This window comes from Colletotrichum truncatum (assembly GCF_014235925.2).
Source record: "Colletotrichum truncatum strain CMES1059 chromosome Unknown Contig_0002, whole genome shotgun sequence".
Lineage (NCBI taxonomy): Eukaryota > Fungi > Ascomycota > Sordariomycetes > Glomerellales > Glomerellaceae > Colletotrichum > Colletotrichum truncatum.
Window position 1 is genome coordinate 1,918,977 of NW_027222399.1, and position 12,827 is coordinate 1,931,803.

General features: G+C 52.0%; 2 protein-coding genes across 2 annotated transcripts; one reads left to right on the plus strand and one right to left on the minus strand.

The window, feature by feature from the left end:
* Positions 1 to 423: 423 nt before the first annotated feature.
* CTRU02_203480 (uncharacterized protein) lies at positions 424 to 2,098 on the plus strand (the record flags this gene model as incomplete). The annotated part of the gene is made up of 8 exons (XM_070204214.1): positions 424 to 547; positions 618 to 671; positions 742 to 914; positions 971 to 1,080; positions 1,133 to 1,260; positions 1,282 to 1,435; positions 1,487 to 1,557; positions 1,614 to 2,098. 8 exons carry the CDS (start codon positions 424 to 426, stop codon positions 2,096 to 2,098), a joined length of 1,299 nt encoding a protein of 432 aa, XP_070061977.1.
* Positions 2,099 to 8,940: 6,842 nt separating this feature from the next.
* Positions 8,941 to 10,083, minus strand: CTRU02_203481 (glycoside hydrolase; the record flags this gene model as incomplete). Its single annotated transcript, XM_036724106.1, has 1 exon — positions 8,941 to 10,083. One exon carries the CDS (start codon positions 10,081 to 10,083, stop codon positions 8,941 to 8,943), a length of 1,143 nt encoding a protein of 380 aa, XP_036584220.1.
* Positions 10,084 to 12,827: the final 2,744 nt, after the last annotated feature.

The following is a 12,827-nucleotide window of genomic DNA, read 5'->3' on the forward strand; positions in this document are numbered from 1 at the left end:
TCTTTTTCACCCCCTTACCTCTAGTGCATCCGTCTTTCTCCTCCCCATCCTTGCTGTAGTAGCACTGACTTTTGGTCTATCCGTATCGTATCTTAGCTTGCCCCCCTTCTTCTCTCTCCCCATCCGTCCTTGCACGTACGCTTCGATCACCTTTTGGACGAAACTTTAAAGACGGTTGTGTTCCCCCCCCCTCCCAGACATTTCGAGACCCATGGTAGCTCGGACATACAGACCGTCGATCCCTTTCCTCTAGTGTTCCTGGTTGTCTTGGTTATATAGTTCTTCTGGCCCTTTACAGCCCTTCCCCGAGCCCTTCCCGAACCCTTCCTTACTACATGTCCGTATTATCGTGACAACAGACAACATCGACATTGCGTCCCCTCGACCAAAAGAAAAAGGGACCTACAACAGTTTCGGGACAACATGGCTCCCTCGTTGCTTGCCCGGGGCGATCCCGCCACTATGCATGCGACTGAGCCTTTGGGAGGCACCGTGATGAGCGTCATCATCTGCCTCGTTTCCATCAGCATCATATCTGCCTTTCTAGGTATGCCGACCCCTATCACGTCGAACCGATTTGCGAGGACCACCACCGGGATGCTAACAACACATGACAGCTCAGAGAAGTGTAGCGTTCAAGAACTGGCGGAGGATACCTTTTGTGGTGTGGCGTAAGTGGTCGACCCGGGAACCGATGTTAAGGAATGAGCGTTGGGAATGCTGATGGTGGGGCCTTACCAGTTGTTCTTCTCGTCTACGCCGATTCATATCTCTTCGTATTCGTCACCGCCATTCTTCAGTTCGCCCTCGGCGTGAACACGAACATCCAGATTTGCGACGGCGCCATCTTGCTATGCCTGGTTTGCTATATCACGACCAAGGTGTTGATCTACCTATTCTTGGTTGAGAAAGCAGTGCGTATTCGGATCACGAAAGGCATCGGGAGGTCGAGCACTAACAAACTGCGCAGCACATTATCAGAGGAGCGACGAAGCCGCGTCTCAAGTCAAAGCTATATGTCTTCAACTCTTTCGGCATGCTTGGCGTCTACGCCATCATCGCCATCCTCAACTTCATCTTGTAAGTGGGCTCGCTCTCGTCAAAGCCGCTCAGTGTCTAACAAGAGATACAGCCGAATCACCAGAATAGATGATGGACAGTGCTACATTGGAATGCAAAAGGTTTCCATGATTCCTCTCATCTCCTTTGACGCCGTCGTCAACATCTACTTGACCATTCTCTTCCTCATCCCCCTCAAGAGTGAGTCCACTTCTCAGACATCGACCAACTCAAAAGTCGGTCCCTACAATACTAACTCATCCGCAGGTCTCTACTCTTTCAAGAACTTCCCCAAGACACCTGCAAACATCCGCTTGAGGACTGTCGCGCTGCGCACCTTCATCGGTGCCCTGTGCACGCTGACAAGCAGCATTGTGTAAGTTGGCTGACCATACGATTTAAGCTCAAAGTTTCTGACTCGTTCCAGGAACCTGACCGTACTGATGGTCCTCAACGGTGAGCCTGGCTGGGTTTGCCTTATGTGCTGCAACAGCGATGGTAAGCCACCCATAGAACCATGTCCCTGCTTCTCATTTTCTGACTCTTTGGTCCAGTACTCTTCTCTGCCGTCGTCGTCCAATGGGTGACCTCCAGGGACAACGCTGCCACCCAGAGCTCATCGGGTGCTTCACGCAGCCATGACCCGAACCTCTTCATCAGCGATGACGCCCGTCGCGGTACCGAGAACCAGTATTCTCCCCACATCGCCCCGAGCCAGAAGCATGTCATGGACGACATTGGTGAGATTTCTCTCGACAGCAGCACCCGCTCCGACTTTGGCAACAGCGACAAGGGATCCGTCGATGCAGACCGCGGTCGCAAGACGTCCTCTTCCGGTTCCGGACCTACGAGCGGCGGCGTCGTGGTGACGACGACGATCAAGCGCGAGTCGAAGCCGGGGACGACGGTTTACGAGGAGATGGACATTGACGACGGGTACACGGCGCCCACCGGGTCTCGGCCGATCAGCGGACGGGATGCTGAGTTTGACAACTACAAGAGTGGATCGCGAACGAAAATCACGGCCGGCAAGCGTTAAAACGAGGAATTTCCAAAAAAGGGGGAACCTTCCAACTGCTTTTGATTCGACAGGGCGGCATCATTATATCCAGGGATTCCTTTTCTCCTTTTTTTATGGCGCGGAACGGGCCATTGTACATCATCAGAGGCGCAATATCGGGTTGTTTTCCTTTTTCCTTTTTCTCATCTTTTTCTTCATTCCCATGGCCTTCGGACTGCCCTTGCGAAGGGTTCTAGGACGAACGATTTACGAGAGCCATCTTTCCATTTTTTGATATCACGACACTACGAGCTCCGCAGGAGGACTCCAAACGTCTGTTTCTTCATTTTGTGCACGTACGGGTATTGAGGGATAAAGGGTTGGGCGGGCGGCTTTTGGGGCAGGACGGCATCTGAGATGAACAACCCTCTGCCAGTGTGTGGGATAGGATATACGTCTTTTGGTGTTGGGGATCAAAGAGTGTTGAGTCATGACGAGGCCATGGAATCTTTTCCGTATCACTGTTAATTTTATTGAACGAAGAGATGTGAGATATCACAAACGATGACAATAGAGACTCCCTCATACCATGATACAAAATCTACAAACCTAGGAGCGAGTGATCTGCACAGAATAACATCAGCAGTAGCAGTTACAGTTGAAACTATACGAAGGAAATAAGAGTAACAAGGTGCCTTTGTTTGCCGCACAGCGTTCGTCGTGTCTTTGTAGGTCTTGACCCCCCCTTCCCCCTTCCCCCTATGCGCCGTTGCAAAAGGGGCCCCTGCCACAATCTCGATCACACAATCCCATGTCCGGCCAACAGACTTGCTCGACGTGATTTGTCGAAGCATGAATACTACTGCAGAATGAGATTGGGCAAACTGCAAAAGGCAAACGTGCGGATCCGCTGCCGTCACCATATTATAATCATTATACTCGCATCTCACAGCCGTAAGTTGCCAATGAGGTTGATCTATTTTTTTTTTGTTTTTTTTTTTTCGTTCGTTCGTTTGAAAGATCTACCGAACGGCCTTCTACCGGTTGTTCTAGTGAACTCTGATGCCCGAGTGGTGCTCGGGTTTTTTTCGTTTCTTCTCTACACAGACGTATCCCCGGCAGGACGCGCGCTATGCACCACACAGCACGACATGTTTCCATCTTGCATTTCAGTCCTTTTTTTTTTTTTTTTTTTGGTCTTTGCCGGCCGCTTGTTCCCGTCGTGTCTCTTTTTTTTTTCTTAGCTTATAGAGATATGCCGCTCGTCCAATCTACGGAGATGAAAATCAACCCTGACGGGAAAAAAGGGGACTATGTCGGCCATCAAGGACAGTGTTTTCTTTATTCACACTTGCCGCCGCGGCAAACTATTACCATGCAAAAACAAAATCACAGACACGCAATGTACACGTGGTTGAGTAGTAGTAGTAGTAGTCCTCGGTCAGGCACGTTCGACATTCGCACGTGTCGATGCGACTCTACTACTTACGACTGCCTCCGAACGAAGAGAGGAAAAAGAAACTCGACAACTCGAAACTCGGGTCTTTTCTTTTCCTTCTCTCATCGAGCACCCCCCCCTTTTTTTTTGTGTCTATGCTTACGGCGCCGTTTACAATTCTCGGGAATGCTCCCTTTCATGACTCTGGTCTTTTATCACGGCTCCTATCATTCTGATGTCTGCCCCCAAGTCATGTCGTTGCTGTCTGACCTCCACCACCACCCCCCGGGACGCGCGAACCGGGTACGCCTGTCTTTTCCCCGGTCTTGGCTTCCGTTGCGGGGTCACCCCCTCTTAACGTGGCATTAATACTACGTAGTTAAGTGCTCCCCCGTACCGTCTCCGCTGAGGGTTGTTGTGAGGGAAAAAAGGGGGTCCTCCCGGCTCGGTAGGCATCACCCATGAACGGGTTTCGACGTGAGGAGGGCTGAACGGGAGGAGGTCAAAGCATTCCTGCACGCCACCGAATCATAAAATGTCGAGCGAAGTCGACTTACTGACTCTTGTACTGCTCTACAAATGGAGAATAATTGGATGGGGAGCTCCTCCTTGTCCTCTCTCTCTCCCTCTCTCTGTCTATCTCTCCCATCTTGCTCCCTCCCCCACCGGGGTTTGCTCAGCTGCGCAAGGAGCACACGTTGGCACCGCCAGCTGCGCGAATTGCATGATTTTGGCTCGGGCTGCCCTTCTTCGGGGTTTGGCTACCGTCTAGAACCGGCCGGGATGGGCCAGCCTGGAAAGCCTGGAAAGCACTGTCCCTGGGGCTGCTCTTTTGTTCGTTACGGGACGGATTTGTGTCTGTCTGATTGGGGGGGGGGTGACAGAGGATGGACGAGAGAGGTGAATCCCGCTGCTGTCGCACGGGAAAACACATACCCACATCCCGAGTCTAGACACTCCTTCACCCACTACCCAATCCGCAGTGTGGACGCATGGACGTCGAGCTTGGACGTGAAGCATTGGACTGGACGGGGCAGACTTTCTGCGGGCGTTGTTGGGTCGACTCTTTTTGCCTTGGGCTTGTCAGCTTGCCATGTCGTATAATTCTTCGCGAATTCTTCGCCGCCGGCCGACGTCTGAGAGAAAGAGAGAAAGGCCGGTCCAACCAACTGTCATTATCGTTACGCCGTACGAGAAGGTCGCACAACAAAGAAACAGTCGAGTGGCCTTTTCATTGGGTTTCAACGTGCACGAGAAGCAAAATAATCTACTGCACTTGTTTGTCATGTGAAGCTCGGCGGTTGCTGATTAGACGCAGAGGCAGAAGCATGTTTTTGTCTCTACTAGAGTACCGCTCGATTCGATTACATAAATTGTACTTGATCAAAAGCAACGTCCACTTGTAGCCAGTGTACCGCTGACTACTCTGTTCGTATCCCATACGAAAGGGGGATGGGATCAAGTACGTGTTGGTGGGTGGGCGGGCAAATTGGAGCACAGGGTTTACCTTCGTCTACCACTCAGACCTGTTCCTGTTGTTACGAGAACAATGCCCCTCCCCCCCTTTCCTTAGAATGGCAAGTCGATGGAACACAATACGGAACGGTTTTGGCTAGGGTGATAAGGTAAGGGTAGCATTTGAGCCAAGGAAGGATGAGGTGAAGAAGGTGAGGTGATGAAGGGGGCGAAACTGGGTTGTGAACAAGATTCACCTGCCGGGGAACCCCAGATCTGCAGCGGCGTATCTTAATTAGCCCGCGTTGAAACCTGCGTAATACACATAGCTGCTAGGGAACGGTCCATGAAATGTTACATTGGCTAAGAGGAACAGAATAAGCTCAACTGTGAGTGCCGCGGACACCCTCCTACCCGTGTAATTGATACAACTGAGAAAGAGAGAGAAGAGCATGCATAGAAGAACCCAAAGACAGATATACGTTACAATGGGCGGCAATTTGCGGCAGAAGAGGCGAGACAATGCTACGCTTAATATGAAATGGGGACCCGGGTGTCGGACAACAGACGTCAACGTCAGCCTACTATGACATCGACGGAGCACACCTTTGCATGGTAGTAGGCCTCAAGCGGACGCCGCCTCATTTGCTGCTACTCATCCCGTAAAGATGCATCCCACGTCGTGGACCTTCCCCTTGACCTCCCCCCAACGGTATTGTAAAGCTGGATGAACTCTGGCCGCCGCCTCAGCGCCTCATGTTGTAACTATATCGGACTCATACCGTCGCACGCGTAACATGGCCGCCTTGACCCGCAGCCACTCATAGAGGGGAGACCAGGCATAGACCTCCTCCTCCCGCTTGCACCGCCGCCGCACCGGACCCCAAAGTCCAAGTCGGCGCGGATCGGACCAAAAGTCGCGGTACCCACACTGCCGTGTCCCCAAGCTCCCGGATTCATGTATCCGTACATTCGTCTCGTCGACAAGGAAGAATAGGCCAGAGACGCGGACAGATACCTTCATTTGCACGTCCATCTCCCTGCTAACCACTCTACGAGTCATGATCTTGAACATCTCGTAGTACTACTGGCCTCCTGTAGCCCCTTTGACCAGCCGCTTGCCTCACCACCCCTCCTCGGTAAAGCCCCACACGCCCAACCAACACACAAAATGCAGCCCAATGCAACTCTACTGGCCGTTCCGCCCCCGGACTCCCTGTTTCTCTCGCCAACTAATTACCTAAACCGGTATTTTTTAAGCTTTCTCGCTTCTATCTGATGTTGGATCGGAATCCCACTCCGGAGGATGAAGCTCTGAGCTAGTCCAGTGGGAGGTCTCCTATACCATGACGCTACCTGTTCTGCCCTTATCCTTCACCACACCAACCGATTCCCTTACATCTTGCGGGTGCCTGTCCCCCCCACAGCTATTGCGTGCATTTAGACATTGACATGTCCAGATCGCGTATATGTACAGCATATTAGGCCGGACATCGGCCGATGTTTCCTTTTTGCAAAACACTCCACCAGAGTTTTGGTCCTCCCACCCATACAAATGCCCCTTCACATGCCATCCACACTCCCATGCCTCCATCATTTTCTTGGCACTCGTCTTGGCCCATTGATTGTTTGTATCTTTGACATCAACTGTGAATACATTGAGATGTAAAAAGTCCAAGCTACACATAACATTCACCACACACACTCCTCTTTCTCTCTCGCCGTCGTCTTGTAACAAACACACACACACACACACACACAAGAGCCATCCTGACTTTCTTTTCTTCCAAAGACACGGCAGTTGACATCCCACCATCAGTATAGTTCGTCGACAGGCCGTTTCTCCTCGGCCGTCTGTTCGGCGGTAATCCACCACCAATGAAGCCCTCATCCTAAAAAGGATGTATCACGGACAAAATACTATCCTCGACATCTACCGTGTGCCAACAAGTGCCATTGTCAAACACATGGCAAATGGCACAATGCCGTACGGATCACGATCTGATTCCCCTCTTCGGTCTCGTACTGCTACACCGTTTTCCACTCATGGCCCTCCCTCTGCTACCTTACCCCGGACACACAGACTAGACGTCGCTAGTGCTCTGCTCGAAGCATGTCAAACACGTGTAGATCTCGAACGGCGGTGAAGAAACATGCGCCAAGTGCGCCACGTCGAACATCACGGCTGGTCCACGCCCCGTCAGCCTTCAAGGGGTCTAATCACTACACACCATTATCACATTCGATATTATAATTGCAGTTTTGCGCCGTCTCCCATGGCACCCAAGACTGGCAGTGTGTGTGTGGCAGACACGCCGTCGAAGTGGTGTAGACACCCCGAAGTCTCTCCGAATGTCCCCTTCTCGGGGGCGGGCTTCTCGGCACCCCAACCGCCCCGTTGCGACCGTGAGCATGTCTTCCGAGTTCTCAACCTTTTGGAAAGGCCTTCGAGACGAAGTCAACTTTGTTAATTGCCAAGATGCTCCCCATCTTCCTTCGCACTCGTATGTCGTTCCGTCCCCCATAGTATATCAATAAGATACAGCCAAACATCCTTAAGCTCGGCCTGCAAATGACGTCCATGTTCCCATACAGAAAGCATTTACGCCTCAACGTAGCATCATGATCTGCCAAAACTACATCATACCCCCCACCGGCGCCCCCGAAAACCTAATTGATCAGGACAACTGTCTTGCTTGCTAAATTGCGCCTCCTTGCTATGTAGGTACTCAACCCTCTACCCTGATGAACCTCACCGCCGGCCTGCTTTTTCACAACCCAGCCAAACAAGAATTAACCTTGGAACGAGCCAACAAAAGAGAGAGAACCGTGTGAAATGCATCTCTTAGATTTGCGCCCTTCACGCGTGCCGACCATCGCCGGCGTCAGCACGTCGCATGCATCTCGAGACGCAGAGAGATATATGCGCATGCAAGTTACGCGACAACTTTAAAAATAAAAAGATATAAAAAAAAATGCTTTCGGCGTCCCTTTTTTTTCTGTCTGCTACGACAAACTACGTAGTACTACGTACTAAAAACCCACAAAAAAAAAACAACAAAACAAAAAAAAACATGGAAAAAGAACCAAAGGAAAAACCAAAGAAGAGAAAATGTCCCGACGCACGGGGCTCGTGTCATCCGGCGGAAGCTTAAATTCCTCTTTCTCTCTCTCTCTCTCCTCCCCCACCTCGCACGAGCCCGCCGTGTACGTTTTCCTTGGAACGGGGGGTTGGGTTCACGAGATATGATTGGGCTTGTTTCCGTGTTTCAGGCAAAGGTTACCGAACAACAACAACAACAACAAACAGGTTCTTCTTTGTATGCCGCCAGTTTTCCGTTCCAAGGTAATGTAACCGCGTGGACGGACCGCTCTTTTCAACCGTTTTGAAGGTGCCGAAACGGTTTGGTTTTTCTACAAGGTACCTACAGCACAAAACCCGGTTGCATGGGACGGACGGGAGGAGACAGATGCCTTCCGGAATATGTCACAGCGGAGATCTTACGGAACGGTGTCACTGTTTCTTCCGAGCAAGATACCAAGAAGTCCACATGTCATCATAGACGTTCAAGACAGATTCATCATGTAAGAATTGCTTGATAGCCTGGTATTCCATTCAATGTGTATTCGTAGCTCGTCAGTCTATCCTTTTTGGTTCCTCATAGGATTGTTCCTGAGCCAGTTTTCCCTTTCTCTATACCTCAAAAGCCCGCAAACACCTTGCGTCGGGTATCCCTTGTTGAGCCGAACCCGAACCGATAAAAAAAAATCACCCAGTGGGAAAATATTCAGCGAGCGACCACCCCCTGAACGTGAAAAGCGAGAGTCCTGAATAGGAAAAAAACGTAACTGTATGTACAGTAGAAGAAGAATTGAAGAAAGTGCTGTCCACTTTCAGATTTGTCCATCCTGAACCCCAAAAGCCGAAAAAATGCCTATCCCATAACATCGTTTACGCTCAAGAACCAAGTAATCAACCAATGGCAGCTTAGGCGGAGGCGTAAGACTTGCCCAGGGAGCTCAGGGAGCTACCAGAGGTGAGGACGCCATCGCTGACCATGAAGTAGGCGTAGCGCTCGAGGTACTCGACGGTGTCGAGCTTGGGGATGTTGGTCTGAACGAAGCTGGAGATCTGGTCGTCGCTGCCGAGAGGAGCGAACTCGGTCAGCCAGACAGGCTTGCCGCCGCAGATCTCGTGGACCGACTTGAGGTGAGAGAAAAGGGTGTCGGCGGCGTCGGAGGGAGAGTACCAGTGAGTGACGCAGAAGTCGTAAGAGCAGCCGGCGGTGTCGCAGGCAGAGACCCAAGCCTTGAGCCAGTCGAGACCCTGACCGGCGATGTTGCTGTTGGTGATGGCAGGGGCACCGATCTTGACCTTACCGGCGTAGGGGTTGACCCACTTGACGTGAGCGGCGGCGGCAGAGCCGGCGTCCAAGTTGCACTGGGAGGGGAGGTCACACTCGTTGAAGCTCAGAATGTGAGTAGAGCCGGCGGAGATGGCGGCGTCGGCGTTCTTCTGCCAGCGAGAGGTGTGGGTGTCAATGGGTCCCCACAGCATGGGCACATAGTTGAGAGACTCAGAGAGGCCGTTGGAGCTGGAGTCCCAGTTGTAGGCCCAAGAGCACTCCTTGCAGGTGTTGCCACCAGAGAAGAAGTTGCTGACAAGGCTGGCCTGGTTGTAAGCAAGACCACGCTTGCCGCCAGTGCTGGAGGAGCTGGCAGCAGGGGTAGCGGTAGCAGCCTTGGATGAGGCAACGTTAACGACAGCGACCTCAACAACAGCAGCAGCCTTGGAGGAGGAAGGAGCGGCCTGCTGAACCTTGGGAGCGTAAGAAGTCGCCAAGGTGGTGGCCGGGGGAGCAACGACCGGGGCGGGAGTAGGGATCACGACGATGGAGGTCGAGGTGGTTGTGGCGGGTTGGTTCTGAACCTCAGCAGGGGGCTGGGCAGCAGGAGTAGGGGTGCTGGAGGGAGTCTCTCCCTCGTAAACAGTAACCGTGACCCAGTTGGTGACAACATCGTACTGGTAAACCCGCTTGTCGTTGTGGTTGTGACGGTGGGCGTTGAAACCCATGACCTGCTCGGCAAGTGCCAGCGAGGCGGCGACGGAAAGAGCCTTCTTGGTGAACATTTTGTAAGTTGTCGATGAAATCGAGTTGGCGTGTGTTTTCTGTCGAGGACGTGTGCGCGAGTGCTATCTATCGAGAGAGATGCTTAAAAAGAAGCTGTTGACGTCTTCTTTCCCGAACAATAATGCGTAGAGCCAGCCGCTTAGAAGGAAGGTGGATATATCAGAAGATATACGGAAGGAGTGTTTATCGATGTCGTTCGGTCTATCAAAGACTCGAAGAAGGAATGTGATGCAGATTGTTGTGTAGAAGAGTTAGCTGAACAACGAACTGCGAGAGCGAGGTCGAGGCTTGCGACCAAGTGCTGAAGGAATGTGTTTGGCTGGTGAAGGGAAGGATGAGCCGGTTACTGTTGTTGAGAAGAAGGGGACACAAGCAGAGATTGTGGGGGGAAAGAAGGTGGTTTAAGAAGGAGAAGACCAGGTACTGGGGGGGAAACAGAAAAGCAGGGACGTCGAACGAAACGTGGGCAACTGAAGTCGGCCGGGAGAAGGAGCGAACGAACGATCGGTTTTGGGCAGGCGCAAGAACGATGCGGGAGCAAGTACACTACGGATTGTGGACCCCCAATGGGCCTAATGGGGGTCGGGGCTGCAGACCGATGGGGCTGATTTACGATTCACCACGAGGAAGGAGGGAGGGATTGAGGTACGAAGGGAAGGTACCCCATCCATTTCGTGCCTGGCCATCCACGTACACTACGCACTAAGGAAGCAGGGGGTAGGACGGGCCGGCGGAGGTATCACGCTTTCTGGGAAGGGAAGTGGTGCGGTAGTGGTCACTTACAGAATTGTGGATGCGTCAGCTCCCATTCACGATTCAATGGCAACTGGCAGGTGGAGCCCCGCCGTCACTGTCGTGGTCGAGGAAAGTCGACGGTGGTGGCACAGGCACATACTACTACGGTAGATGGGACGGAATGGGCGAGTGGGAACCACTCCCCCATTGGCAGTTCATCAGTACTTCTTTCTTCATCCGATATCTCTTTGAGTTCTTTTTCCTCGGTCGTTCTTTACTTCTTTCCCCTTCGGGGGATCAGCGTCATGCTTTTTCCAGACCCAGTTTATTTTTGTGGTCCCTGTTCATGGTCTGGAGGGGTCTGGACACTTGACTGACTCTCTGGGAAGCGCTCAGTGGGCGGGACGTCCGCAACAGCTGGGATGGTGTGCTGGCGTTGACGACCCGATGACAGAAGATTACCCAGCACTTCCTCGACTTGATTCCCCCCAGAGTTGCTGCCCAGAGCGGAGAAACCAAAAAAAAACAATGCAGTGAACCACACATTCGCAGGGCAGAGAGCATCCACAGTGACATAAATCGTCTGGAATCTGGTGTTTTAGTCGACTTTTACCAAGGTAGTGTAGATAGGTAGGCACCGAGACACAGGTGGGTCAAGCAGTGAACAATCCCTTTCTTCTCCGACTATTTGTCTCTATTCTTTAATAGTGGGCGTCTTGGATTCACTGGCCCTTCGATAACTCAGATGCCCGGGGTAATTACTGCCGCTCGGCGTCAAGACGAGGGAGAAACAAACTGTTGAGATCTGGCTGTTTCGGATTGCCGCCCACACACCACCACTTCCATCCTAGGCAGCGCGGAAGGAAGGAAGCGCTGCTTCTGACGCTGTTGCTGCAGGCCTGGACTTTTGCCAGCAACCGGTGCAGCAAGAAGAGGGGAAAAAACAACTTGGCAGGGTTGAAACATCAACCAAGTAGCGAATGGAACAAGAAGCGCCATTTTCACCCCTGGCTTATGCAGGAACGAGGGGCGAAATACTGCAGGAACCGGAACGGCGGCGCAACCTTGGAACACCGGGCGCCAAGGGTACCTCGGTGAGTACAATACCTGAAGGTAGCCACAAGTGGGTTTCGCCGCCAGAAGGTACGAGCCAAGAACCCACACCTGAAGTCTTCTGGATTGACTTGTTCCTTGCTTACCCCTCAACCATCCCCTTAGCCCCCGTACAGTCCAGTCACCGACTGCCAGACCACGATCCACCGCATTGGCTGGCCGAAGCACAGGTGGCAGAGAATGGTAGGTAGTTATGGTGAAAGAGGTAGGAGCTGTAAACATGATGCAGGTGAGAACCATGAGCAAGAAAAATAGACTCTTGGCCGTCTCCTTCATCCAGTCACTATGCACCTGCCTCCGCAACTACCTTAACCCTAAGGTTAGTTAGATCCGTTGTTGAGTACAACACGAGCGTTGACATCTGTCTGATCTGATCTTTGAGATTGGGGGGCCAGTGGAAGAAAAAAAAAAAAAGAAAAAAAATAGCCTTGGCCGCATGTGCAAGCCTGGCTCACAGCCTCCACCAAATTCTTGATTGTGCTACCCATTGTCCCCCCAATTGTCCCGAAAAAAAAGAAGAAAAAAGAAAATCCCTCTTTTTCGCCTCCAACACCACATTTCTGTTGCGTCTGCTTGGACTCGTCACCATGGCATTAGCTCCGCTCCTTCTCCTCCTTGATGATGGTCAATTTACGCCGTCACCAGAAAGACATACAAACAACGCGAGAGAATATCTGACGCTTTCGGATATTACCGCTTACAGCACATTCATTGTCCCTCACCGGGCTCCAGAGCAAAGCCTCTCATAAGATAGTCAACGAGTCACCTACCCTGGAGTCATGACGACTGCGCGGCCTGGAAGCCCTCGCCGATACGGCAAGACATGGCTCACCTGAGGCGCTCCAGGGTTGAAGAACCTACCAGGCCCGCTGTACAATGCCTTGTACCTTCGTAT